Source organism: Hyperolius riggenbachi, chromosome 6, assembly GCF_040937935.1.
Source record: "Hyperolius riggenbachi isolate aHypRig1 chromosome 6, aHypRig1.pri, whole genome shotgun sequence".
In the NCBI taxonomy this organism is placed as follows: domain Eukaryota; kingdom Metazoa; phylum Chordata; class Amphibia; order Anura; family Hyperoliidae; genus Hyperolius; species Hyperolius riggenbachi.
In genome coordinates, this window is record NC_090651.1 from 75,127,948 (window position 1) to 75,154,185 (window position 26,238).

The window sequence follows — 26,238 nt, forward strand, 5'->3', positions numbered from 1 at the left end:
ATTTCACAAGTGATTGAATCAGCTGTATATCGGCAGGAAAAACAGTAAGTGTATGGGCCCCTTTACACAGCTAACTGTCACTTAGTGTTGTCCGGATCATGAACGATTCGGATCTTTGATCCGAATCTATTTTGTGAGTCGAATCATCCGAATCATCAAAATGAGTGATTCGGATCGAAAAAGGGGCGGGGCAAGGAGCGACACGCCCCCTCTCAGCGGGCAGCGGGGTCCTGGAAGCAGAGCAGGGATGGATCGCTCTGTTGGAGGGGAGCCAACCTTGCAGGGACAGGTAGATGAGAGAGGGGACATGGGTGCCACTGCCAGATATGTGTAGAGCACACATACTGGCTATAATGTGCTGCCCATTATAGGCTGGCTGTTCCGTAGTGCTGCACAGTGATCACAATGGAAACTTTTGGCTCAGCTCAGCACAGCTCAGTAACTTTGCAGGCACTGTGATTGCAGCGCAATAGGATCCTCCTGCACTCGGCACTAAACAGCTGCACTTATCTTCTGGGAATGCTTTCTTTCACTGCGACGTTTGCTTTCAGAGTATACAGATGAACATATAGGTGAAATATATGTAAAGCATATGATTGCAGCATGTGGGTATTGTGTGCAAACAAACATTTCTGCTCTCTGCTCGTCCCTCCTCCCTTCTCTGTCCCCTCCCTGCCCTCTGTCCATCTTCTCCTGTCCTGCTAGTCATTTCACCCCCGAATGCTTCGGTAGTAAAATGATCCGAGATTCGGATCAAAGATCCGGATCTCTTCAATGATCCGATTCGAATCATCCGGATCATTGAAAAGATCCGAACTTCAACATCTCTACTGTCACTCAATGATCATGACCAATACTAATACTGTCTTCACCACCAGATAGCACAGGCAAATACAACTCAACATAATCCATTTTTAAACAGTTAACGAGAACTTGGTTAACACAAAGCCTTCAAAAATTATTAGAAACTCGTAATTGTTCCTCTCCACGGAAATCTTTAGTAAAAGGCGAAAGCAGGGGCGTAGGGCCTGTGGTCGCAACGGTCGCCTCGGCGACCGGGCCCGGCTCCTGAAGAGGCGGGGGAGGGGCCCGGGGGGCCCATGTCCGTTTGGACTCGGAGATCCCTGCGTGCGTTATTGGGAGGGGGAGCTGCAGCCGTGGGGAGGGCAGCCCGACCTCTCCCCGGGCCCCCCCCCTCAGATGCAGAGTGTGCGGCGCACGGAAGCGCTGTAGGCAGAACTCACCTGCCTGCGTTCCAAGCGCCGCTGGTCTCCTCCCGCTCTGCATAGATCTGCTGTTACACACTGCTTCCGGCTAAACAGGAAGCAGTGTGTAACAACATCTATACAGAGCGGGAGGAGACCAGCGGCGCAGGGACGGAGGTGAGTTCCGCCTACAGCGCTTCCGTGCGCTGCGCACTCTGCATCTGAGGGGGAGAGGAAGGGAGGGAGAGGGCAGCTAGCGACCTACCTACCTACCTAACCTACCCTGGGGGGCCAGCTACCTACCTAACCTATCCTGGGGGGCAGCTACCTACCTAACCTACCCTGGGGGGCCAGCTACCTACCTAACCTATCCTGGGGGGCCAGCTACCTACCTAACCTATCCTGGGGGGCCAGCTACCTACCTAACCTATCCTGGGGCGCCAGCTACCTACCTAACCTATCCTGGGGGGCCAGCTACCTACCTAACCTATCCTGGGGGGCCAGCTACCTACCTAACCTATCCTGGGGGGCCAGCTACCTACCTAACCTATCCTGGGGGGCCAGCTACCTACCTAACCTATCCTGGGGGGCCAGCTACCTACCTAACCTATCCTGGGGGGCCAGCTACCTACCTAACCTATCCTGGGGGGCCAGCTACCTACCTAACCTATCCTGGGGGGCCAGCTACCTACCTAACCTATCCTGGGGGGCCAGCTACCTACCTAACCTATCCTGGGGGGCAGCTACCTACCTAAGCTATCCTGGGGGGGCAGCTACCTAACCTATCCTGGGGGGGGCAGCTACCTAACCTATCCTGGGGGGGCAGCTACCTACTTAACCTATCCTGGGGGGCCAGCTACCTACCTAACCTATCCTGGGGGGCCAGCTACCTACCTAACCTATCCTGGGGCGCCAGCTACCTACCTAACCTATCCTGGGGGGCCAGCTACCTACCTAACCTATCCTGGGGGGCCAGCTACCTACCTAACCTATCCTGGGGGGCCAGCTACCTACCTAACCTATCCTGGGGGGCCAGCTACCTACCTAACCTATCCTGGGGGGCCAGCTACCTACCTAACCTATCGTGGGGGGCCAGCTACCTACCTAACCTATCCTGGGGGGCCAGCTACCTACCTAACCTATCCTGGGGGGCCAGCTACCTACCTAACCTATCCTGGGGGGCAGCTACCTACCTAAGCTATCCTGGGGGGGCAGCTACCTAACCTATTCTGGGGGGGGCAGCTACCTAACCTATCCTGGGGGGGCAGCTACCTACTTAACCTATCCTGGGGGGCCAGCTACCTACCTAACCTATCCTGGGGGGCAGCTACCTACTCTAACCTATCCGGGGGGGCAGCTACCTACTCTAACCTATCCTGGGGGAAAGCTACCTAATCTATCCTGGGGGGCAGCTACCTAACCTATCCTGGGGGGCACCTACCTCATCTAACCTATACTGGGGGGCAGCTACCTAATCTAACCTATACTGGGGGGCACCTACCTATCTAACCTGGGGGCACTTAATTGTCTAACCTGTATTCGGGGCACCTAGCTAGCCTATACAGGTGGCAACTATACTGGCTACCTATATTGGAGGCACCTACCTAACTAACCTATACTGGGGGCACCTACCTATCTAACCTATGCTGGGGGCAACTATTCTGGCTACCTATATTAGAGGCACCCACCTAGCTAACCTGTACTGGCGGCGCCTGCCTATCTAACCTATACTGGGGGCAACTATACGGGCTACCTATGCTGGAGGCACCTACCTGGCTAACCTATACCGGGGGCAACTATATGCCTGGCTACCTATACTGGGGGGACCTATAGCTGGCTATAGGGATTCGGATATGTGTGTGCGTCGGGTGTTGCCGGGGGAGGGGGGGCTGTTGTTGCCGTGGGGGGGGGGGGGGGGGGGGCCCACATCCAGATTCCGCATCGGGGCACAGCGGTTTGTAGCTACGCCACTGGGCAAAAGATTTATTTGATTTGAATAGAAACCAGAGTATACCATTGGTAAGCTCTCATTCACATCCCAGCAATGTACAGCCTGTATACCGATCATGGCGTTTGCATGCATAGTTAAGCAGATTCCATATCCTCTAGCAAGCCTTTCTACTATTATCTCCCAAAATATTTATACATCTTTATATTTAGTTGGAAACTAACAAAACTCAATAAGTGAAACACAGATTTCAAGCACGTACGCGGTGCATCATAATTATGCAAATAATGTATTTCAAGTTCCCACCCTCCTCACAGACGGCACAGAGAAGAGGGCGGGTCAGTGACTGACATGCGCACTTCCCGCTGATTGAAGCTTCGTTGTTGCTGGAGGCACATGAAAGTTTGGATCTGAACACGCACAAGCATTTTCTATTACTTTGGAACAGAACAATGTGATCAAATAACGTCAGAATATTATCTTGCTGCACCCAGCAACATTCCACAGTGTTCCTTGTTTCTCTGTCTGCAGGTAACGGCTCAGTACAGATAATACACAATCTGACTCCACATGCTGTACAAAACAAGGCAGAAACATGGCATGCTGGGGATTGTAGTCCCAAAGTACCTACAGAGCCACAGGCAGCAGGAACACTAGCAATACAATTGTAGAATGGGTCCACCTACCTTCATGTTGTACTTCTAAGTGCACAGACTGCAGTACAGCTAGCAGGGGTTCCACCATCGCTGTGTGAGCTGTCTGCACAATGCCCTGTAGGGAGACAGAGACCACACTGAGAAAGCTGGGGTCACACTGAGAAAGATGGGGTCACACTGAGAAAGATGGGGTCATGCACGGAGACAGAGATCACTCTGAGAAAGCTGAGGCCATGCAGGGAGACAGAGATCACACTGAGAAAGATGGGGTCATGCAGGTAGACAGAGATCACACTGAGAAAGCTGGGGTCACACTGAGAAAGATGGGGTCATGCAGGGAGACAGAGATCACACTGAAAAAGCTGGGGTCACACTGAGAAAGATGGGGTCATGCAGGGAGACAGAGATCACACTGAGAAAGATGGGGTCATGCAGGGAGACAGAGATCACACTGAGAAAGATGGGGTCATGCAGGTAGACAGAGATCACACTGAGAAAGCTGGGGTCACACTGAGAAAGATGGGGTCATGCAGGTAGACAGAGATCACACTGAGAAAGCTGGGGTCACACTAAGAAATATGGGGTCATGCAGGGAGACAGAGATCACACTGAGAAAGCTGGGGTCACACTGAGAAATATGGGGTCATGCAGGGAGACAGAGATCACACTGAGAAAACTGGGGTCACACTGAGAAAGATGGGGTCATGCAGGGAGACAGAGATCACACTGAGAAAGCTGGGGTCACACTGAGAAAGATGGGGTCATGCAGGGAGACAGAGATCACACTGAGAAAGCTGGGTTCACACTGAGAAAGATGGGGTCATGCAGGGAGACAGAGATCACACTGAGAAAGCTGGGGTCACATTGGGTACTCCATGCATGAAAGCTGAGGTCGCGTTGGGCACTCCATCCATCTAGCAGGGCGGACTGTCGGGGTTTCTAGCTGTGTCAGCAATAACATGACCAGCCAGTAGAAATAAAAAATAGAAATAAAACGTCTGCTCAACAGAAATAAGTCACAGTGACCACCTTCAGGAATGGTTCACACCAAGAACGTTTTTGAAAGTGCCCACAATTCAAAAAGCGATTGGCTAATTTAACCCCATGAGGCTTTGTTCACATCTAACATTGCAGTCGCTGAGGCCAGCGTTTTGCGATTTTGTGAGTGATTTTTTTTTCCCTCCCAGCGCTTACCTTCCCGCCACGATTTTTTGTAAAGCGCTTTTGCAGAGCGATTTGTTTTTTCACTTCCTTGACGCAAGTCAGGAAGTGAACTGTTGGACCCGTAAAAGAATAAATACAATGTATTTATTCTTAAAAGCGCAAACGCAATCGCCGCATAAAGCGATTTTATGTGCATTCTTTCTATACCTTCCAATGGCTATCATACATAAAGGAGCTGTCGGTAAGGGGAATCAACGCGGGAAAACACCGCTGCCGGTATTTTAGACTTCTGGGTGGGCATTCATAAAAATCTATCCATGTGCGGTAGCAGCGCGGAGATTCCCCGAACTAGGCTGGCGGTAGGCTTGCGGAGACACGGAAGCTGCCGAGTTGATACATTTCTCCGTGTTGCGCTCTGCTGCAGCTGCCTGGGAGGTCTGTGTGTCTCTATTCACTTACATTGGTATCGCCACATCAGAGTGAGCGGTACTTCCCGACCTCACACCGCTTGCGGTGATCTTCATGAATTAACATTTTGCTACATTTGTTCCGATAATCACCGCACAAGGCGGTGATTTATCACTCTGCTCGGTAGTGTCATTTTTTCATGCGGAAAGAGGCTTTATGAATGCTGACTTTGCCGAGTGGTCGGTAAAGTCAGCTGTTTTTAGCATTTCCGCATGCGGAAATGCTTTATGAATGATAGCCATTGTAGTAAAATCGCCCTAAAAATGGTACAGCGAGCGCTTTGCTGAGCCTAAAGCAGACAAAACACGCTGATATGAACTACCCCATAAGGATTCATTGCACTAGAGATTTAAGGCCATTTTTTTTAAATCGGCAACACTCAAAGAAAATGTGAAATGCCTTAGGTGTGAACGAGCCCTGAGGGTGTTCCCACAGCAGCATTCATTCAGCTGTCATTGATAATTGTGTTTGAAGCAGAAATAAATAAGAAAAGGGGATACATGGCAGTGACTGCAAGCCAGATAACTAGATATTAAGGTGTTGGGGAGGTTGTGGGCCCTGTGGCGCCTCTTAGTCTAATAGCAATCAGTGTGTGATGGCAGGGATGGAGGGGCGCACTTTGGTGTCTCAGCCTTGGGTGCTGGAGGACCTTGTCCCGGCTCTGGAAGTAAGTGTGTTGAGGCGCAGGGTGCATGCCCGGACGGTGCATGCGCAACTTCACCCGAAGTCGCCGGATTACTGGAGCTGCCAGCGGGACAAGGAAAGGAGCCAGGAAGATTACAAGGGCTGGAGGAAGTCCCAGGTAAGTCCAGATTTCGAATTTCCCGCTCTGCTCAGGATCCCTTTAATTGTACAGCTGTTGCACTGATTACAACCGCTAGCAACTCTACAGAAATTATAAAATGGTGCATCAATTTGGCTCAGGGAACCCCCGATTCTCAACATAATCGTAAAGCCCCGATTAAGGTGCGTACCGGGCCCTAAGGCTCCATAGCTACTATGCAATGCAGGTGGCCGTTCTTTATACAGCAACAGACAGCACTCACATTGCTCTCTGTTACAGCACAGGGCTGTATTGCGATAACGCACTCCCTTCTGATCAACAGCATTCTGATCAAGCTTTCTATCAGTGCCAGCAGCCTCCCCTTCTCTGTGTCCTGGCTGGACCTGCAGTGCCCCGCCCCTCCACAACTCTCTCATAGGTTGGAGCTAGAGAGCTGCTGCCTTTGAATGATTGACCACTGAGTCCGTCTCTGACCACTTAACTGTCCACCACCATGCTGGGCCCACAAGAGAAGTTGCCCATCGCTTGTCGGAACCAATCAACGCCACTGGCTCAGGTGTGGCAGTCTTCCCATCACGCCAAAGCTGCCCACAGGCCGACAGATGCAGTCTGTAGCCTGCAGTTTGCCAGTGTGCAGAGTAAAGCGGGGCTGGCTGCAGACTAGGAGAGACAACTCTCTCTCTCTCTTTTTGACTCTTTAGCTCTCCCTTGTCCTGCTACCCCTCAGCTTTTTCCGCCTAAGGCCTGGGCCTTTATGGGCCTTCCCATAAATCCAGCCCTGCTCACCACCTATACTAGGAGGCTTACTCTGGCTACCTATACTGTGGGGTTCCTAATACTGGAAAGGGTACCTTTTGTTACCTTTACTGGGGCTACCCAGTACTGGGGGGAGGGAGAGGCACATTTGGCTACATATACTTAGGATCACTTCTGGTTGCCTATACTGGGGGTACCTCTGACTACCTTTACAGAGGGCTACATTTGGCTACCTTATACTGGGTGGCTACCTTATACTGGGAGGTACCTCTGGCCGACTATACTGTGGGCTACCTAAAACTGGGGGTACCTCTGGTTACCTATACTGGAGGCTATGATTAAGAACTGAGTGTTTGAAACATGTCGGCTGTGTGACTTTCGTGGATTTTTGTGGATACGTCTTAAATAAATATAGCTTTATCTGGACAAGTGCGGACCTTCCTGCTTTCTACTGGAGGCTACCTAGTATCAGCTCCATCTCAATAGTGTAGCTAAGTCTGTGTGCGTGGGGAGGGGGGAGGCTACATGCTTACCCTGAGGGCCCGTTCTCACTAGGGCGATTAGCGGGTAATCGCCGAAAGCGCTAGCACTATTTAAAGCGATAGCACAATAGAAACCTAATGGCAGTGATCTTTTGCGATTAACGGCAATCGCAAAATGTGTTACCTGCAGCATTGTGCCGCGATTCTCGATCATGGTACGGTGTTTAAACAAGCGCTGATCACAATCGCCGGGAATCGTGGGAGTGTACAGTGATTACAATCGCAGTAATATCACCTGCGCAAAGCGGTAGCGCTAAGCTACTTTGTAGAGAGATTGGGTCCTGAGAGCTAGAGGCTGCCCTGCATACAGAACTCAATTTTGTCAATAGTTTAGACCAGCCTTTCTCAACCTTTCTACCCTGGAGGAACCCTGCAAATACCTCTTGGATCTCAAGGAACCCCTGCAAACAATGTTTTGATCTTGAGGAACCCCTGAATTTATTTTGCAGGAGGCATGGTCTTTAGAGGGAAGGTTCAAGCAAAATAAAAAAATGAGTTTCACTTACCTGGGGCTTCTACCAGCCCCATGCAGCCATCCTGTGCCCTTGTAGTCACTCACTGCTGCTCCAGTCCCCCGCTGGCAGCTTGCCGACCTCGGAGGTCGGCGGGCCGCATTGCATACATTTTTACGCATTCCCGCTAGTGCAGGAACATTAACACATACATTTTTACGCATTACTGGTTTAATGCGTAAAAAGGTACGCAATGCGGCCCGCCGACCTCCGAGGTCGGCAAGCTGCCAGCGGGGGACTGGAGCAGCAGTGAGTGACTACGAGGGCACAGGATGGCTGCATGGGGCTGGTAGAAGCCCCAGGTAAGTGAAACTCATTTTTTTATTTTGCTTGAACCTTCTCTTTAAAAGTATGTGTGGCTGTTTATTGCACTCCCCCATTACACTGCCACTCATTATACTGTCTCCTGAGCCCCCAATTTAGTGCTTCTTGTTACAGTACCACCTATTATAGTGTGCTCTATTATACTTCCCCCACGATAGGGGAAAATGCCAAGGAACCCCTGCAGAGTCCTCAAGGAACCCTGGTTGAGAAAGCCTGGTTTAGACATAAGAATTGATATAAACATTGATTATAATGAACATCTATTGACACTATGACATTTTCAATCAATATTACGATCAAAATATTGATCACATATGGATCGGAAACGCCATGTCTTGCAGTGATTAATCCTGCCGGTAGAGCAGGAGAGCCGCAGGCAGCAGTCTAAGATTTTTATAGCCGTCTTATCCATTAATTCATTCAATGATGTAGCAATAGAGGATGCAGAGGTAGTCACTGCACCTGAGACTCTGAACCAGACGGTTCTCCTTCAGCTGCTGCACCAGTATCCTTCCCCTGGGCACCTGTTCGCTCTGATTACCCTTCCACTGGTTTTGATAAAGCTGCTCCCCGCTGTACCTTGCTTAGACCTCATCTCACACTGTAGCCTGTCAGATTTGTTTAAATTGATTTTAATGGTAAAATTTGATCTGCTTCAATGCTCACAGTTTTAAATCAGGTTCCCCTGACTCTATATACTCTCTTTGCACAATTGGCGACTGGGCATATCTGAAGCGCTTTCAAGCCAACATCATGTGGTTTCTTCATAAACGACACCATCTAGTTTATCTTGTGATTGTGTTACATATATAGCGCTAATCTCCACTACTGTATACGCATTTTATTTATTTAGGGTCGATTCACAATTCCGATTAATGGGCTTCTGGCCGTTTGTTGGTCAAATGCTTTTCTGCATGCAGAAAAGTATTAGACATCTTCCATTGGCCTCCAGTGGACTTGAATGGGCAGCGCTAAAACGATGAGCACAGTGGTTGGTGGTAAATGTTCTGCAATCACTCGTGTGAACCGACTCTTAGGGCTGGTGCACACCGAGCGGCTTTTTCCGCGTTTTCAGATCCGCTTGCGGCTGCGGATCTGCTTGGTCAATGTATCTCAATGGGGTGGGTCACACCAGAGCGGCAGGCGTTTTGCAGAAACGAAAAATGCCTGGGTGAGGCATTTTTTGGATTTCGGATGCGTTTCTGCCCCAATGTTAAGTATAGGAAAAACGCAAACCGCTCTGAAAAACGCCTGTTCAGAGCGGTTTTGCAGGCGTTTTTGTTACAGAAGCTGTTCAGTAACAGCTTTACTGTAACAATATATGAAATCTACTATACTGAAAACCGCAGCAGCAATCCGCAAAACGCTAGCAAAACGCCTCATAAAAATAAAAAAAAGCGTTTAAAAATCTGCTAGCGTTTTGCGGATCTGCTAGCGGGTTTTGGTGTGCACCAGCCCTAAGTGTTATACTGCACACATAAATGCATTAGATCTGCCAGTCTGTGCTAATCACTGCGCTAGTTCACATCTAATGTTTTGAGGGGTTTTTTGAACGTGCAATACAGAAAAACTTGCAGCATGCTGATTTTTTCCCGTGGACCATTGCCATTTTTACATTGTGCTGCAGCTGAAAATGTGCTTTTTAAATAAGTGCAAACAAGCATAGTGCGCATTAAAAAGTCTGGAAACCACAAATGTGCTATAAGTGGAAATGTAGCCATACAGTTAGGGCCCAGCGTAATGTTTGCACTGGGGCCTATTGCTCTGTGGCTACTCCACTAAACTGCCTGTAATGGTTTGATAACAGAGGCTGGAACCATGAGCAGGAGCGGGTCTAAGATGAGGCAAGGTGATGGGAATGCCTCAGGTGGCGGCTAATAAGGGGTGACGCCGAGCGTATGGCTCACTGGCCACCCAAAGTGCCCATTTCTCTCTCTCTCTCTCCATTCATAGCGGCAGTGGCTCCCTCCCTCTGCAGCAGCGAGTAGCAACTATGAAAGGACACTCACTCACCAGCTCTATGTGTTCCAGCGCTGATGTCACACTTCAGCATCACCCCAATCTCCTCTCCATGGTTACAGTGCTTCATTCTGCACGTGAGAGCTGTAACCATGGAGAGGATGTTTGGGGCACCGCTGAAGAGTGACATCAGCGTTGATGAGTGAGAATCCTCTCATAGTTGCTGCTCGTCGCTGCAGAGGGAGGGAGTTGCCACTACCTATACTGGGGGCACCTATACCTGGCTACCTATACTGGGGCACCTATACCTGGCGACATTACACTAGGGGCACCTATACCTAGCTACCTATGCTGGGGACACCTATACTTGGATTCCTATACTGAGGGCACCTATACCTTGGCTACCTATACTAGGGGCACCTATACCTGGCTACCTATACTAGGGACACCTATACCTAGCTACCTATGCTGGGACACCTATACCTGGATTCCTATACTGAGGGCACCTATACCTTGGCTACCTATACTGGGGGCACCTATACCTGGCTACCTATACTGGGGGCACCTATACCTGGCTACCTATACTAGGGACACCTATACCTAGCTACCTATGCTGGGACACCTATATCTGGATTCCTATACTTAGGGCACCTATACCTTGGCTACCTATACTGGGGGCACCTATACCTGGCTACCTATACTAGGGGCACCTATACCTAGCTACCTATGCTGGGACACCTATACCTGGATTCCTATACTGAGGGCACCTATACCTTGGCTACCTATACTGGGGGTACCTATACCTGGCTACCTATACTAGGGACACCTATACCTAGCTACCTATGCTGGGACACCTATACCTGGATTCCTATACTGAGGGCACCTATACCTTGGCTACCTATACTGGGGGCACCTATACCTGGCTACCTATACTAGGGACACCTATACCTAGCTACCTATGCTGGGACACCTATACCTGGATTCCTATACTGAGGGCACCTATACCTTGGCTACCTATACTGGGGGCACCTATACCTGGCTACCTATACTAGGGACACCTATACCTAGCTACCTATGCTGGGACACCTATACCTGGATTCCTATACTTAGGGCACCTATACCTTGGCTACCTATACTGGGGGCACCTATACCTGGCTACCTATACTAGGGGCACCTATACCTAGCTACCTATGCTGGGGACACCTATACCTGGCTTCCTATACAGGAGGCACCTTTACCTGGCTATCCTCACAAGTTTGCTTCAAGCAGCAAAAAGTCTAGAACAGGCCCTGACCATGAGAGAGTATTTCCTTGCTTAATTGTTTAAACTGTTTATCTGTGGCCATACACAGATTTCATTACAGATACATAAAATGCGTATAGTACAGCAGCACTTACCTGCACAGTGCGCAGTGTTTGTAGGGTCAGCTGTTGGGCTCTAGGGGACTCACAGATCAGAAGGGCAATAAGGCCCTTGTATACTTGTGTTTGGTATTTGGGGTTCCCATGGGCCAGTAGATCTAGCATCACTTGGGACTGTTCCTGAGTCTCTTCCACCTTAGATTTAGCCAGACATTCAGCAATTGAGCGCACACCTGTGATGATGAATATATATAAAAATGACAAGAAACGCAAAGCATGTTATACATTTTTCACTTTATACCAATAAGTTGATTAAGTCAAAATCAAGTAGTTTTACATCAGGATGATAGCATTTATTGGCTAACTTAGAGGTAAATAAAAAGTAGGCTTTTGGCTAATAAGCCTTTGTTGCACTTAGTTCCTGCATATTGACAAGATGTTAAAAAACACAGCTTATATACTGGACGTGCTAAAAGATACCTTACTCCTCTAAATGTCCAGTGTATATAAGCTGTGTTTGTTAACATCTTGTCAATATGCAGGATCCAAGTCCAATAAAGGCTTATTAACTGAAAGCTTACTTTTTATTTATCCCTAAGTTAGCCAATAAATGGTGTCATCCTGATTTAAAACTTCTTGCTTTTACTTATGGCTATTAAAACTTCTTGCTTTTACTTATGGCTAAACACGGTACAACACTCTACTGCTTTTACTAAGCAACAAAATCAGTGAAAGTTCATATTGTGTGGCTTTATCCCAGCATTGGACTCCTCCACAGCTGTTGTAATAGAGTCTCAAGCTTGGCATCCAGTGTACAGGGAGGCAGGGATTGTGATACGATGTCAACAGTCAATCTTGGCAATTGTGCCACAAGCCCCCACCACCTTGCACACCCTTTTCAGCTGCTGACGGCAGGCTGAAGCCATTGGTGGAGGCTGGCTGTGATTTAACCACTTGAGGACCCACCCTTTACCCCCCCTTAAGGACCAGCGTTATTTTTTGTGATCTGTGCTGGGTGGGCTCTGCAGCCCCCAGCACAGATCAGCTGGCACACAGAGCGATCAGATCGCCCTCCCCTTTTTTCCCCCCTATGGGGATGATGTGCAGGGGGGGTCTGATCGCTCCTCCTGTCTGGCATGTTGCGGGGGGGGGGCACCTCAAAGCCCCCCTCCGCGGCGAAATTCCCCCCTCCCTCTCTTATCTGCTCATCCCCGGTGATCGGGGCTGCACAGGACGCTATCCGTCCTGTGCAGCCAGTGACAGGCTGTCCCCTGTCACATGGCGGCGATCCCCGGCCGCTGATTGGCCGGGGATCGCCGATCTGCCTTACGGTGCTGCTGCGCAGCAGCGCCGTACAATGTAAACAAAGCGGATTATTTCCGCTTGTGTTTACATTTAGCCTGCGAGCCGCGATCGGCGGCCCGCAGGCTATTCACAGAGCCCCCCGCCGTGAATTGACAGGAAGCAGCCGCTCGCGCGAGCGGCTGCTTCCTGATTAATCAGCCTGCAGCTGGCGATGCAATACTGCGTCGCTGGTCCTGCAGCTGCCACTTTGCCGACGCGCGGTATGAGTGCGCGGTCGGCAAGTGGTTTAAGAGGAGCTGTCAGCCATACTATCTCAGAAAAAAAACACATATATAAGTAGATAAATACTTGCTCTACTTACATAACATGTATTGCACTGTCCACGTTTTGATTTTAGTTATTTTTTTACAGTAAAATAGAAAATCATTCTTAGCATATTCCATATTAAAGTACTGCTTAACCTTTTTCCCCTCCCATTAAACCTTTAATATTGTTTTATTGCTGGTTCTGCGACTAGCACACAGCACCAGCTTCCCCCCTCCTGTGCCCCCTCCCACTCCCGTTCTGCTCAGTCAAAGTCTTCGACTGAGGCAGAACGTCAGATATTATCGGGGAGGAAGTGACAGTTCTTCCTCCCCGCTGTGCATACATAACTCCGCCCCCTCCATCTGCCGCTTTAGATCCTTATGTGTTACACTGCACACAGCGTGCAGAGGAGCTGCGCTGTGTGAGGAATTTTGATAATTGAGATTGGATATTCTTCCGACCTCAATTAACATGAGCCCACACATATTGCATTTCCCCTGCGCGCTGTGTGCAGTGTAACAGATAAGGAACTAAAGCGGCAGCTGAAGGGGGCAAAGTTATGTACGCACAGCGAGGAGGAAGAACTGTCACTTCCTCCCCGATAATATATGTTGTTAAAACAGACCACAGGGGGTGCTAGAGGGGAAAGGATGGTGCTGTGTGCTGTGAAAGTTACACAACACCAGTAATAAAATAATTTAAAAGTAAATCCCACCAGGTCAGCAGTACTTTAACTGTGGCTATTTTGAAGCCAATCCTGATGTCATTTCCTCCCTTATTCTCCTCTGCCTGATTTGCCCACCCTTCACTATAGAAAGTGCATTGTGCATGAGAAATATTGACCAATCAGAGAGGAACAGTGGTGTGGGAGGGGAAAACAGGAGGGAAAGAGGCTTCAGCCAATCAGGCTGCATTAGTTAATTCTGAGAGGAAGTAGAGCAACCCAGCATGCCCTGCAACTTCCTTTTTGTGTACCAAATTTTGTGTGTACCAAATAAAGAGTCAAGTAAACTGGGGAATGATCATTTATCAACAAGAAAAGTAATAGTGATTTTAACTTTTGGATTGCCTGGTTAGCATCCATATTACTTGTTTACCAGATAAAATAAAGAATTGATTTTTTTATTTTATGCCCGACAGAATTTAACTACATACAGTCCTATGCTGCTGTTTTAGCATTCCACCATCCCATAATTCCATCCAATGAAATTCCAATGGTAGCAAATAGTTGTGATACACAAAGCAACTGCTACTTTACTCTAAGGTAGTACAACTCAGTCAGTCCATATACGGTAGTTAATAGCGTGGGATAAGGCTATGCATTCACATCTGATGAAGCCTGGCCATGGGTGAGATGCATTACATCAGAGCAGTATCATCCACAAGGCAACCTAGGCAGATGTCTGGGGCCCAGTGGGCATCGGGGGGGCCAACTGACACTTCTCTGACCTCTCTCCTATGTTAGATTACCAAAAGCACCATACAAGGGAGCCAAAGCTATTACCTTACCTAAGGCCCCATTTCACTGTAATCCATCTCTGCATTACATTATCAAGCCATGTAGTGTCTTGCTGTGTCTGTCCCCCAATCCCATGCACACTGGTCTGAATGGGTGACACAGAGTGTCCCATGAAATAATTAAAGCTGTTAAGGATTTTTTTAGCATTGCAGAGTTCCTTCTCTACATTACGTCCATTACATATTAGTGTACTTTGGTCAATCATACCGGTAATTGTGGTTATGTTTTTAATGGATTTCAGGCCTGCTACAGTAGTAGCACAAGGAGTACAAAGGTCAATGTCCTGTCCCTGCATATCAGCACGCCTGCTGAACCTAATCATGTATGACAAATGCCCCACATGTATCTACAGAGGAGCAACACCTTATCACTGCTCACATTTCATTTCTCTCAGTTTTTTCAACTCACATCGACTTGTAAGAAGACAAATAGAACAACTAGTCTAGCTGATTTGTATTACAGTGTATTACAAATTTAATCTGGAAGTGGATCAGAATAGGGTTTTGAACACTTTTAGTAGTAAAAAAAAACTCTATACCTATGCAGGTATTGTAACATCTAAGAGTTAAAGGATACATTAGCCATTTTCAAAATGTAAAAACGGGGAGCAGGCATGTGTAGGAGGCTCTCATCATGCCCACCGCTCCACCCAATCTCCTCCCTCCCCTACCATTATGGTCTAATGTCCCCTCAATGCTACTTCCAGGTCAGTGAGCACCGCGCAGGCCTTGATCACACGCCCGCAGCTGGGAGCACTCTGCGCATGTGCACTTCGTAGTTGTGTTCCTTTTCATCGGTATTATACTAAAAATGAACACTTCAATATGTGGACTGAATAGTATTGAATAGTGGTTATTTCTGTTTCCTTACTCTGATTACTCCAAGCTTGTCGGCGGTGCTGGGCTCCAGGATCATAACAATCCTGTGTAGTAGCAGTTTTCGTTTAGGCTCAGGCAGAATTAGTCCAGCCCAAAAGGGTCAGCTCAACTGCACAGGCATGTGTCTGCCCATGCAATGCTCTCACAGGATTGTTTTAATCCTGGAGCCCGGGGGGATCTTTGGAGGCTGACAGCGCTGGAACGTAGGTATGGAGGAGGATGGGGGAATTCAGAGACTTCCCCCTAACGAGGTAAGTACCTCCCAGGGGCCCTTTTTGTCTTACAGATCCCCTTTCAGGCCTGTACACATGCTCAACCAAACCACCTGATTGTCATCTGATTTTGGTCTGTTAGACAACAATCAGGTATGTGTATGGGTGCCAAACGACTAGATAAGCAACTAATAACAGGGGGGGATGTGAGGCGATGCGGTGATCGCCTCGCATCCTTTACACTAGTGGAAACGGACCCTAAAGGATGCGAGGTGATTGCTGCATCGCTTCGCATCACCCCCCAGATACTACTGGGGGTCTCCTTATTAAAAAGACCTCCAGGTGCAGTGGCGAAAGACAGCAGATGTTCGGCGGGTGCATGTGCATCCATAGGGAGCGAGGCAGCAGTGTTGTGGTGCTGAAGGACAGCACCACAGCGCAAAACCTCGCTCAATAGGACATTGCCCGGGACATGGGAGTAATGCTCCCTACCGATTGGCCATCACACGAAGGAAATCGGCAATGGGATTTGCTGGTAATCCTCGCGTGATGGCAAGGTGATAAATAGCTCGCATCTGCAAGCTACTTATTACCTAGAATAGGATATGGCCCTATGTGTAGTCCAGCCCCCTTCATCTCTGTTTTATAGATTAGGTGCTACTTTTATTTTATTATATTGCCTGAAATCTCAGCTCCATAATGAAAGGGAACAGAAGAAACTGATCATGGCTGCGATCTCCACTGCTGTATTCACGCTGCATTAGAATCAATGGAGTGCTGGTCTTCAAGTAGATGCAATTGTTACAGAATCCCACTGTGACAGAAGCTTTGCCAGTGGTCCTAAGTCTTATTTACAACTGTTGGACATCACAGTAGCATGGTGAAGGCCACTGAACTGCAGTTAGATCTAGCTGCTTTACCGGCCACTCACCATAGCTCTCACAGATCAGTTCTTTGTATTTGCGTCCGGCTCGGGCTAGTATTTGCAGAACTTTCAGAGCTTCCACTTTATTTTGCTCATTTATCTGATTCAAGCCCAAAATCTCCAGAAGCGTCAGAATCCCGCCGACCTCCACAAACTCCACCTTATAGCGACCACTGCACAAAAGAGGATATAAGAGATAAAAAAGGCATAGGTAAGACCAACAAAGTGTGGCCAAAATCATAACATGGCCTTAGAATCCCATTAAGAGTGCACTCAATGAAAGAAAGCTTCTCTTAGGACTGGTGCACACCAGAGCGGTTCTGACGCGTTTTTAAAACACTTGCAGGGGGAAAACCGCTTGGCTAATGAAAGTGAATGGGCTGGTGCACACCAGAGCGGCTCGTTTTTTCCACAAACGCAAACTAGGGGGCTGCAGCATTTTTTAGATTTCTGGGGCGTTTCTGCCTCAATGTTAAAGTATAGGAAAGTGGAAAACAGCGCTGAAAAACGCTAGATCAGAGCGTTTTTTCGGGCATTTTTGTTACAGTAGCTGTTTAGTAACAGCTTTACTGTAACAATATTTTAACTCTGCTACACAAAAATGCTCCAAAAACCGCTAGGCATGTTTAGAAAACATGCCTAGAATCGCTCTGAAATCTGCTTCAAAAACCTCAAGCAATTTGCAGATCTGCTAGAGGTTTTGGTGTGCACTGGGCCTCTAAGAGGAACTCCAGTGAAAATAATGTAATAAAAAAGTGCTTTTACAATAATTATGTATAAATGATTAAGTCACTGTTTGCCCATTGTAAAATCTTTCCTGTCCCTGATTTACATTCTGAAATTTATCACATGGCGACATCTTTACTGCTGGCAGGTGATGTCACTGGAAGGAGATGCTGCTTGCTCTTTTGGCAGCTGGAAACAGCTGTACACAGTAAAACAGCTGTTATTACCTACAATGCAACGAGGTTCACAGACAGAAAACTGCCAGGATCCTGGTCCTCACAGTTTCCTGTGGGAGGGGTTTCACCACAATATCAGCCATACAGAGCCCCCTGATGATCCATTTTTGAAAAGGAATAGAGTTCTCATGTAAAAGGGGGTATCAGCTACTGATTGGGATGAAGTTCAATTCTTGGTCACGCTTTGTGCACACTACACTAATTGCATTGCAATGGAAAAAATAACTGCGCGGTGATGTGGCAATGAGTGCATCCACATTTGTGCGCTGCTACTGTGGTGCATTGGATTCTGTTGGAAGAACACGAGCCAAGCTGTGCACGTTATGCCTCTGTTACAAATAAATGGCAGTGTGGTTTTGTGCGTTTTGACGAACGTATTACCAGATGTGACTTTTCCATTGCAAGAGATGGCACCCAAATTATGATTTAAACAGCATAATACGATCTCCATCAATAGCTGGAAGCCAAATTGTATCTTACCCCCAACTCAATGGTGGCCTGGAGGGGGAATAGTAATGCAGGGTGAGACGTTTTCCGGATTCACCCTGCACCCACATTTCCTGCCACCTTAATTACATGTACACCAGTCGAAGACCCATGAGCCATCGTTGGGGGGCTGGCAGCCACTGGTAGCCTGCTATCTATCTGCACACTACTCTGGGATAACATGAATTACCCCAAAAGCACCAGCTGGTGCATGGGCTAAATACTGCAAGCTGCATCTACAGATGAGACCTGTGCTTTCTGTGCAAGCTGTTGTTTGATTACTGAGGGAATTGCCTATCATGTGTGACTTGTTTGTGCATGGCTGCAATGGTACAGTATCATCCAGGCAGCACAGAAGTGTCGGCAGAGAAGCACATTATTATTATTATTTAGTATTTATATAGCGCTGACATCTTCCGCAGCGCTGTACAGAGTATATATTGTCTTGTCACTAACTGTCCCTCAGAGGGGCTCACAATCTAATCCCTACTATAGGCATATGTCTATATTGTATAGTGTATGTATCGTAGTCTAGGGCCAATTTTTTTTTTTTTTTTGGGAGGAAGCCAATTAACCTACCTGTATGTTTTTGGGGATGTGGGAGGAAACCGGAGTACCCGGAGGAAACCCACGCAGACACGGGGAGAACATACAAACTCCTTGCAGATGTTAACCTGGCTGGGATTTGAACCGGGGACCCAGCGCTTGCAAGGAAAGAGCGCTAACCACTACGCCACCGTGCTGCCCACATTATCAGTACTGTACCTGCATTAACTGGTGAGACCTATGCTTCCTGTAAAAGCTGTTGCCTAATTACTGAGGGAATTGCCTATCATGTGTGACTTGCTTGTGCATGGCTGCAACGCTTCAGTATCATCCATGCTGCACAGAAATGTGGACAGAGAAGCACATTAACAGTGCTGTACCTGAACTGTACGCTATTAAAAAAAAAAAAAGCCTACAGTATAGCTTTAAACTTTACAGAGCCACACAAACCCCACATGCAGACTGCCTGTTCAGCCATTCTGGATGTAAGCCTGGCTTCAGGGGCATAAAGAGATATGCACTGAGGAGGACCAAAAGTCTGAAACAAGCTGTCTGCATGTGGGGTTGATGTGGCTCTGTAAATGTTAAAGCTATAGGCTTGCTATACACCAACCGTTATGGTTGTAAGTCTGGCTTCAGGGGCATAAAGATATCATTTGCATATTCAGTTGCGGTGCATTGTGGGTAACCAAAGATGTTCACTTATTTATTTTATTTATTTATTGTATTTATAAAGTGCCAACATATTACGCAGCATATTATTCACTTAAAGTCAATGTTACCCGATCTAAAAAAACAAAAGTCAGATACTCACCTAAGGAGAGGGAAGGCTCTGAGTCCTAATGAGACTTCCCGATCCTCTCCCGGTGCCTGGTCCCACTCATAATCCCCCGTAGCAGCATTCGACCAGTTCGGTCAAATACTGCCACTTCCGCCGCTGAAGGGAGGTTTCGGAAGTCTTAGGGAGCACTCGGGCTCCCGAAGACGGGCCGCTCCATACTGCGCGAGCGCCCTCTATGACGCACTCGCGTGTGCGCAGTATGGAGCCGTCTGTCTTCGGGAGCCCGAGGAGCCCAAGGATTCCAAGTCCCCCGCGGCGGGGGATTGGAACGGGGGAGCCAGCGCAGCACAGAGGGCACCGGGAGAGGAGAGAGAAGGCTCATTAGGACCAGAGCCTTCCCTCTCCTTAGGTGAGTATCTAACTTTTGTTTTTTTAGATCGGGTAACAATGGCTTTAAAGGATATAAAAGTTGGACAGGGCGCTCTACAGTAGACAATTAGGGCTATCGTCGACCTTCAAATGAACAATATCAAACATAATAAACATAAATTAGACATAAATTAGACATGACAGTGACCATATCTTAATGGCCATATAATAATGTCCCTGATGTTAGAGTCAAATAACAGTCCACAGGTTTCTTCCTCCGGACCTTTTTAGTACATAGATAATTTTCAACAGTTCCTGAGTGTTATAGTAACAGTATACGCTCACCAGATTCCACAGCTGCCCTTCTCAGGATCAGCAAACACGCTTCTGGACCAAGCCAGTATTATCTCGATGTCCCAGCCTTTTCCTCCTCAGTAAGCCATGCAGACATAGGAGATAAAAAAACTCCAATAGTGTGATACTGTATACTTTAAATCTACTCCAATGCACCAGTGCACCCAAAGGTATAATATCAGCACCCTGTGCTTCACTGTGCTCCACCACCAGTTAATCAATAAAGCCTCTCACCACATGAACTGGCTGACCCAGCACAGACCAGCATCAATCACTTTTGCCGCTTGCATCAAACTTATATTTCCGTTGACAGCTTTCCTGGAACTCAAACAGGGCCATACATAGTGTAAAATCTTCTTTTATTAAAATGATTAAAACGTAGTGCACTTACAATGTAGTAGAATCAAAATGCGCATATAAAATCCTTATGAGCTCTTCCAGCGTCCCTCGCTCCTTAGGCCACGCCCAACTAGTTTCGTCCTATGACTCATCAGGGGCTAGGGCCAATAGGAGCGAGAGGACGCTAAGTACTTACTCCCAGGTCACATGTTCAGCAACGGCGCTCAGCGTAGTTCACTCATCTCTGCCTCAGCCTCCGCAATAGGCTGAGAATCCTAACGCTCCACCCCCTCACATAAAGCGGGCTCATCATAGGCTAGGGCCTCTATCCACCTAAACTACATCTCCCATGATGCTACTCTGCCTCCCCTGCCTTAACCTGATTGGGCAATCCATCTAAAATAAACACCGTGTGATCTTCCGTGTTCCACACGGAAGGCAATGCACATTAGGCAGCTTCCGCCCATGTTAAACTACATTACCCATCTTTCCTCATGTTTATGGTGGCCCAGAGTTACGATCTCCTCAAACCCATGCTTCTGAACTTCTCAGAATGAGTTTCCGCTTTACATATAGTTAATACCTAAAAATGATGATCAATTAATAAAATAATAAAATGAAAAACAACTAGATTTAGCACCCACATATTTAGAACGGTAGTCGTAACACCCCCAGCAATCCGACTGCATGATTCATGAACCCTGCTGAACCCCATTTTACAGCAACTTGAATCAGTGTTCACACACATTCCTTCCCATCCAATGTCAACATTGTCTCCCCTTCTGCATACATTTCGCACACATTTCGGGCATGCTTGCCACACATGCGCAGATGTCTGCCATAGTTTTTTCCACATCCTTATATGTTATACTAGCAGAACCATATTACATCCCTTTCCCACAGCCTCATTATACACTAATTGCCGGCCTACTTGTTAAAGCATCCTCTCAGGTACATCTGCATTCAATAGAATCCCTCCTTCATCTACATACAGACATCTGCAGCATGTGTGGTCATTCCACAACTGTACTCCAAAATCCCGCCATCCCAACACACATTGCAGATAGCGCTTGGGCACAGCTGTGGATGATACATCACCGCAGTTTCTAGTCATCAGCAATGAAGCAATTTATGTCTAGCTCGACATTTAATCCCCCTGGCACCATTGTCTGCAACTCGTAGATCCACCTTGTTTCCATTCGTGAGATTTCTCTGATTTTGTGACATCCTCGCCACTTTGTTGTCAACTTTTGTATCCCACAGAATTTTAATAGTGTAGGGTCACGTTCATGTTTTTCTCGGAAGTGTTTTGACACACTGTGTGCCTCAAAACCTCTTTTTATATTGGCGATATGTTCACCTATACGCTTTTTAAGGGCTCTCTTTGTCCTCCCCACATACTGCAGCCCACATGGGCACCATAGCAGGTAGACCACATGTGTGCTGCAGCAGTGGATAAATTCATCTATTTTATAGCTTCTCCCTGTTTGGTTTGAAACTATTTGAAACTATTTCTTTCATTTTTACTCCCTGTGCTACTTCACACGTGGTGCATTGTCGACAGGGGTAAAACCCTACATTCCCCCATGCATCTGTTTTGTTGTTTGTCTTGGGACCCTCCACAAAAGTTTTAACCAGTCTTTGCTGCAGATTCTGCGCTCGCCGATAAATAAATTTCGGTCGTTCTGGGATTGTTTTCCCCAGAACGGGGTCGTTCCTTAGTAGACCCCAATGTTTTTTATATATTCTTTCAACCTGTTTATATTGAGAATTGAATTGTAAAAACACCGCATAGGACGAAACTAGTTGGGCGTGGCCTAAGGAGCGAGGGACGCTGGAAGAGCTCATAAGGATTTTATATGCGCATTTTGATTCTACTACATTGTAAGTGCACTACGTTTTAATCATTTTAATAAAAGAAGATTTTACACTATGTATGGCCCTGTTTGAGTTCCAGGAAAGCTGTCAACGGAAATATAAGTTTGATGCAAGCGGCAAAAGTGATTGATGCTGGTCTGTGCTGGGTCAGCCAGTTCATGTGGTGAGAGGCTTTATTGATTAACTGGTGGTGGAGCACAGTGAAGCACAGGGTGCTGATATTATACCTTTGGGTGCACTGGTGCATTGGAGTAGATTTAAAGTATACAGTATCACACTATTGGAGTTTTTTTATCTCCTATGTCTGCATGGCTTACTGAGGAGGAAAAGGCTGGGACATCGAGATAATACTGGCTTGGTCCAGAAGCGTGTTTGCTGATCCTGAGAAGGGCAGCTGTGGAATCTGGTGAGCGTATACTGTTACTATAACACTCAGGAACTGTTGAAAATTATCTATGTACTAAAAAGGTCCGGAGGAAGAAACCTGTGGACTGTTATTTGACTCTAACATCAGGGACATTATTATATGGCCATTAAGATATGGTCACTGTCATGTCTAATTTATGTCTAATTTATGTTTATTATGTTTGATATTGTTCATTTGAAGGTCGACGATAGCCCTAATTGTCTACTGTAGAGCGCCCTGTCCAACTTTTATATTTCTTGTAGAGTGGCACACACACTTTTTTCAGGTGCGATCCAGGAAAAGTTTTAATCTTTGCAGTCACACTAATCGTGAGGAGCGCACAAATAGGTTTTTTGTTTATTAAGGGCTTTAAAGGATACCCGAAGTGACATGTGACATGATGAGATAGACATGGGTATGTACAGTGCCTAGCACACAATTACCTATGCTGTGTTCCTTTTTTTCTTTCTCTGCTTAAATAGTTAAATATCAGGTATGTAAGTGGCTGACTCAGTCCTGACTCAGACAGGAAGTGACTACAGTGTGAGCCTCACTGATAAGAAATTCCCCTTTTTATCTCTTACTTGCTCTCAGAAGCCATTTTCTGCTAGGAAAGTGTTTTATAGTTGGAATTTCTTATCAGTGAGGGTCACACTGTAGTCACTTCCTGTCTGAGTCAGGACTGAGTCAGCCACTTACATACCTGATATTTAACTCTTTCAGACAGAGAAAGAAAAAAAGGAACACAGCATAGTTATTTGTGTGCTAAGCACTGTACATACACATGTCTATCTCATCATGTCACTTCGGGTATCCTTTAAAGCTGAATTATCGCAAATACCTTCTGTTTTAAGAAGGCAAATCACACTAAGCACTGCTGTATTCCAAGTAGCACTTTCTGCAGTACTGTATACAGTAACAGGATGTCAGTGACCCAGAACCGTAGCCTCAAACTAACTAACTAACGGAGCCAAGAAAGACACAAGGAACAACAAACAGCTGCTTGTGTCCTCCAACAACTGGATCCACTGTGAGGGCATCAGCTCTGAATTCCATGCTGTGGCTTCCACAGCTCTGGCCAAGATATTTCACAGGCCCGTCTCTGTCTTATTATAAATACAGTTTTACATATGACCATGTTATAAAGACTTGAAGGCATGGAAAAGAAAGCCATTCTACCTGCTGGCAGCTGACAGGAATATAGATATTGACTGTAGAATTTCCTTCAGACACGTCCCGAACATGTACCTGAGGAGCAGCTTAGGAAATCCATGGTATGAATGTGTATTGTACAGCACCAACCTCAGACTGCCATGTCCATACATACTAAGCAGTAGGAGATGCTGAGGATTACAAGGACAAGAGAAGTGGTACTGTGCAGTGCCCATGCATTCAGTATATGACAAGATAAGGGGATTTACAGCCAGTGCAAAGAACAAGAGAAGTAGTACTGTGCTATGTCCATTCATGCAGTATAAGAAAAGATTAGGGGAATTGCAGCCAGTGACCAGAACAAGAGAAGTGGTACTGTGCAGTGCCCATCCAAGCAGTATAAGAAAAGATTAGGGGAATTGCAGCCAGTGTACAGAACAAGAGAAGTGGTACTGTGCTATGTCCATTCATGCAGTATAAGAAAAGGAAAGGGAAATTGCAGCCAGCGTACAAAACAAGAGAAGTGGTACTGTGCAGTGTCCATTCATGCAGTATAAGAAAAGGTAAGGGGAATTGCAGCCAGCGTACAGAACAAGAGAAGTGGTACTGTGCTATGTCCATTCATGCAGTATAAGAAAAGGAAAGGGGAATTGCAGCCAGCGTACAAAACAAGAGAAGTGGTACTGTGCAGTGTCCATTCATGCAGTATAAGAAAAGGTAAGGGGAATTGCAGCCAGCGTACAGAACAAGAGAAGTGGTACTGTGCAGTGTCCATACAAACATAAATGATAGATGTTTTGAATCAGGGTGGGTAATATTGGCTACTGCTACAAGAAATAATACTGAGAATTACACCCAGCGTACACAATTAGAAAAGCATTACTGTGCAGCCAGTCCTAATAGGTATATTTTATACATGAGTATAAGAGTGCTACTGAGAATTACATGCAGCTTTCAGAACACAAGAAGCAGTACTGTGCATTCAGTCCCAACACATACAGTATAAGAAATGATACTGTGAAATACATTGAAGTTACAGAACACAGAAGCAGTACTGTGCAGCCAATCCCAATACACAGAGTATAAGAAATCATACTTAGAATTACATTCAGCATACAGAACAAGAGAAGTTGTACTGTGCAGCCAATCCCTATACACAGAGTATAAGAAATGATACTGAGAATTACATTCAGCATACAGAACAAGAGAAGTAGTACTGTGCAGCCAATCCCTATACACAGAGTATAAGAAATGATACTGAGAATTACATTCAGCATACAGAACAAGAGAAGTAGTACTGTGCAGCCAATCCCAATACACAGAGTATAAGAAATCATACTGAGAATTACATTCAGCATACAGAACAAGAGAAGTAGTACTGTGCAGCCAATCCCTATACACAGAGTATAAGAAATGATACTGAGAATTACATTCAGCATACAGAACAAGAGAAGTAGTACTGTGCAGCCAATCCCAATACACAGAGTATAAGAAATCATACTGAGAATTACATGCAGCATACAGAACAAAATAAGCAGTACTGTGCAATGTCCATACATGTACTATAAAGGCCCACACCCACAACAGGATTTTCCCGACAACTTTTTCCGTCGACTGGCAATACTTTGAGCTACGAGCGATAGTTTCCGCGACCTTACGACATGGGTACAGGTGCGCGATCACAAGAACGTCATTTAGCGTCGCGTAGCAATAACGACCATCATGGCAGATTGGATCTTTAAGATCCTCGATTACTCAGCGCAAAGTACCGTGATCACTTGGCTTCCCATTTGCGGACGTCGTCATGCATACCCGACAGCCAGAAGATGGATATAGAACGCTTTTTGTCAGGGGCACATCGCTGGATCCATCTTCCTCCGTCGGGTGGTGAGTCGGGTGGTAATACTGAGACTTGTAACTAGTGTACAGAATTAGAGAAGTAGTACTGGGCAGTGTCTATACATACAGTTTAAGCAGTGATTAGAGCCTGTATACAGAACTAGAGAAGCAGTGCTGAGCAGTTCCCAGACATAATGTGTAGGAATTGATACTGAGAATTCTACCCAGTGCACAGAGTACAGCATTTACTGATGACCAGACAAATCCCTTGAAGGAGTTAGGAACATTCATCATTCATCCA

The 26,238-nt window shown here is 46.7% G+C and overlaps 1 protein-coding gene across 4 annotated transcripts in view; it reads right to left on the bottom strand.

The window, feature by feature from the left end:
• Positions 1 to 26,238, bottom strand: part of ARMH1 (armadillo like helical domain containing 1) — a 255,118-nt gene that overhangs the window by 212,338 nt on the left and 16,542 nt on the right. For all 4 annotated transcript variants that reach the window (XM_068239535.1, XM_068239531.1, XM_068239534.1 and 1 more), the window contains exons 3-6: positions 24,126 to 24,194; positions 16,832 to 16,998; positions 11,717 to 11,913; positions 3,840 to 3,924 (exon numbers count right to left, since the gene is read on the bottom strand). In XM_068239535.1, the coding sequence (XP_068095636.1) occupies positions 3,840 to 3,924; positions 11,717 to 11,913; positions 16,832 to 16,998; positions 24,126 to 24,194 (518 nt within the window). The remainder of the gene's footprint in view (positions 1 to 3,839; positions 3,925 to 11,716; positions 11,914 to 16,831; positions 16,999 to 24,125; positions 24,195 to 26,238) is intronic.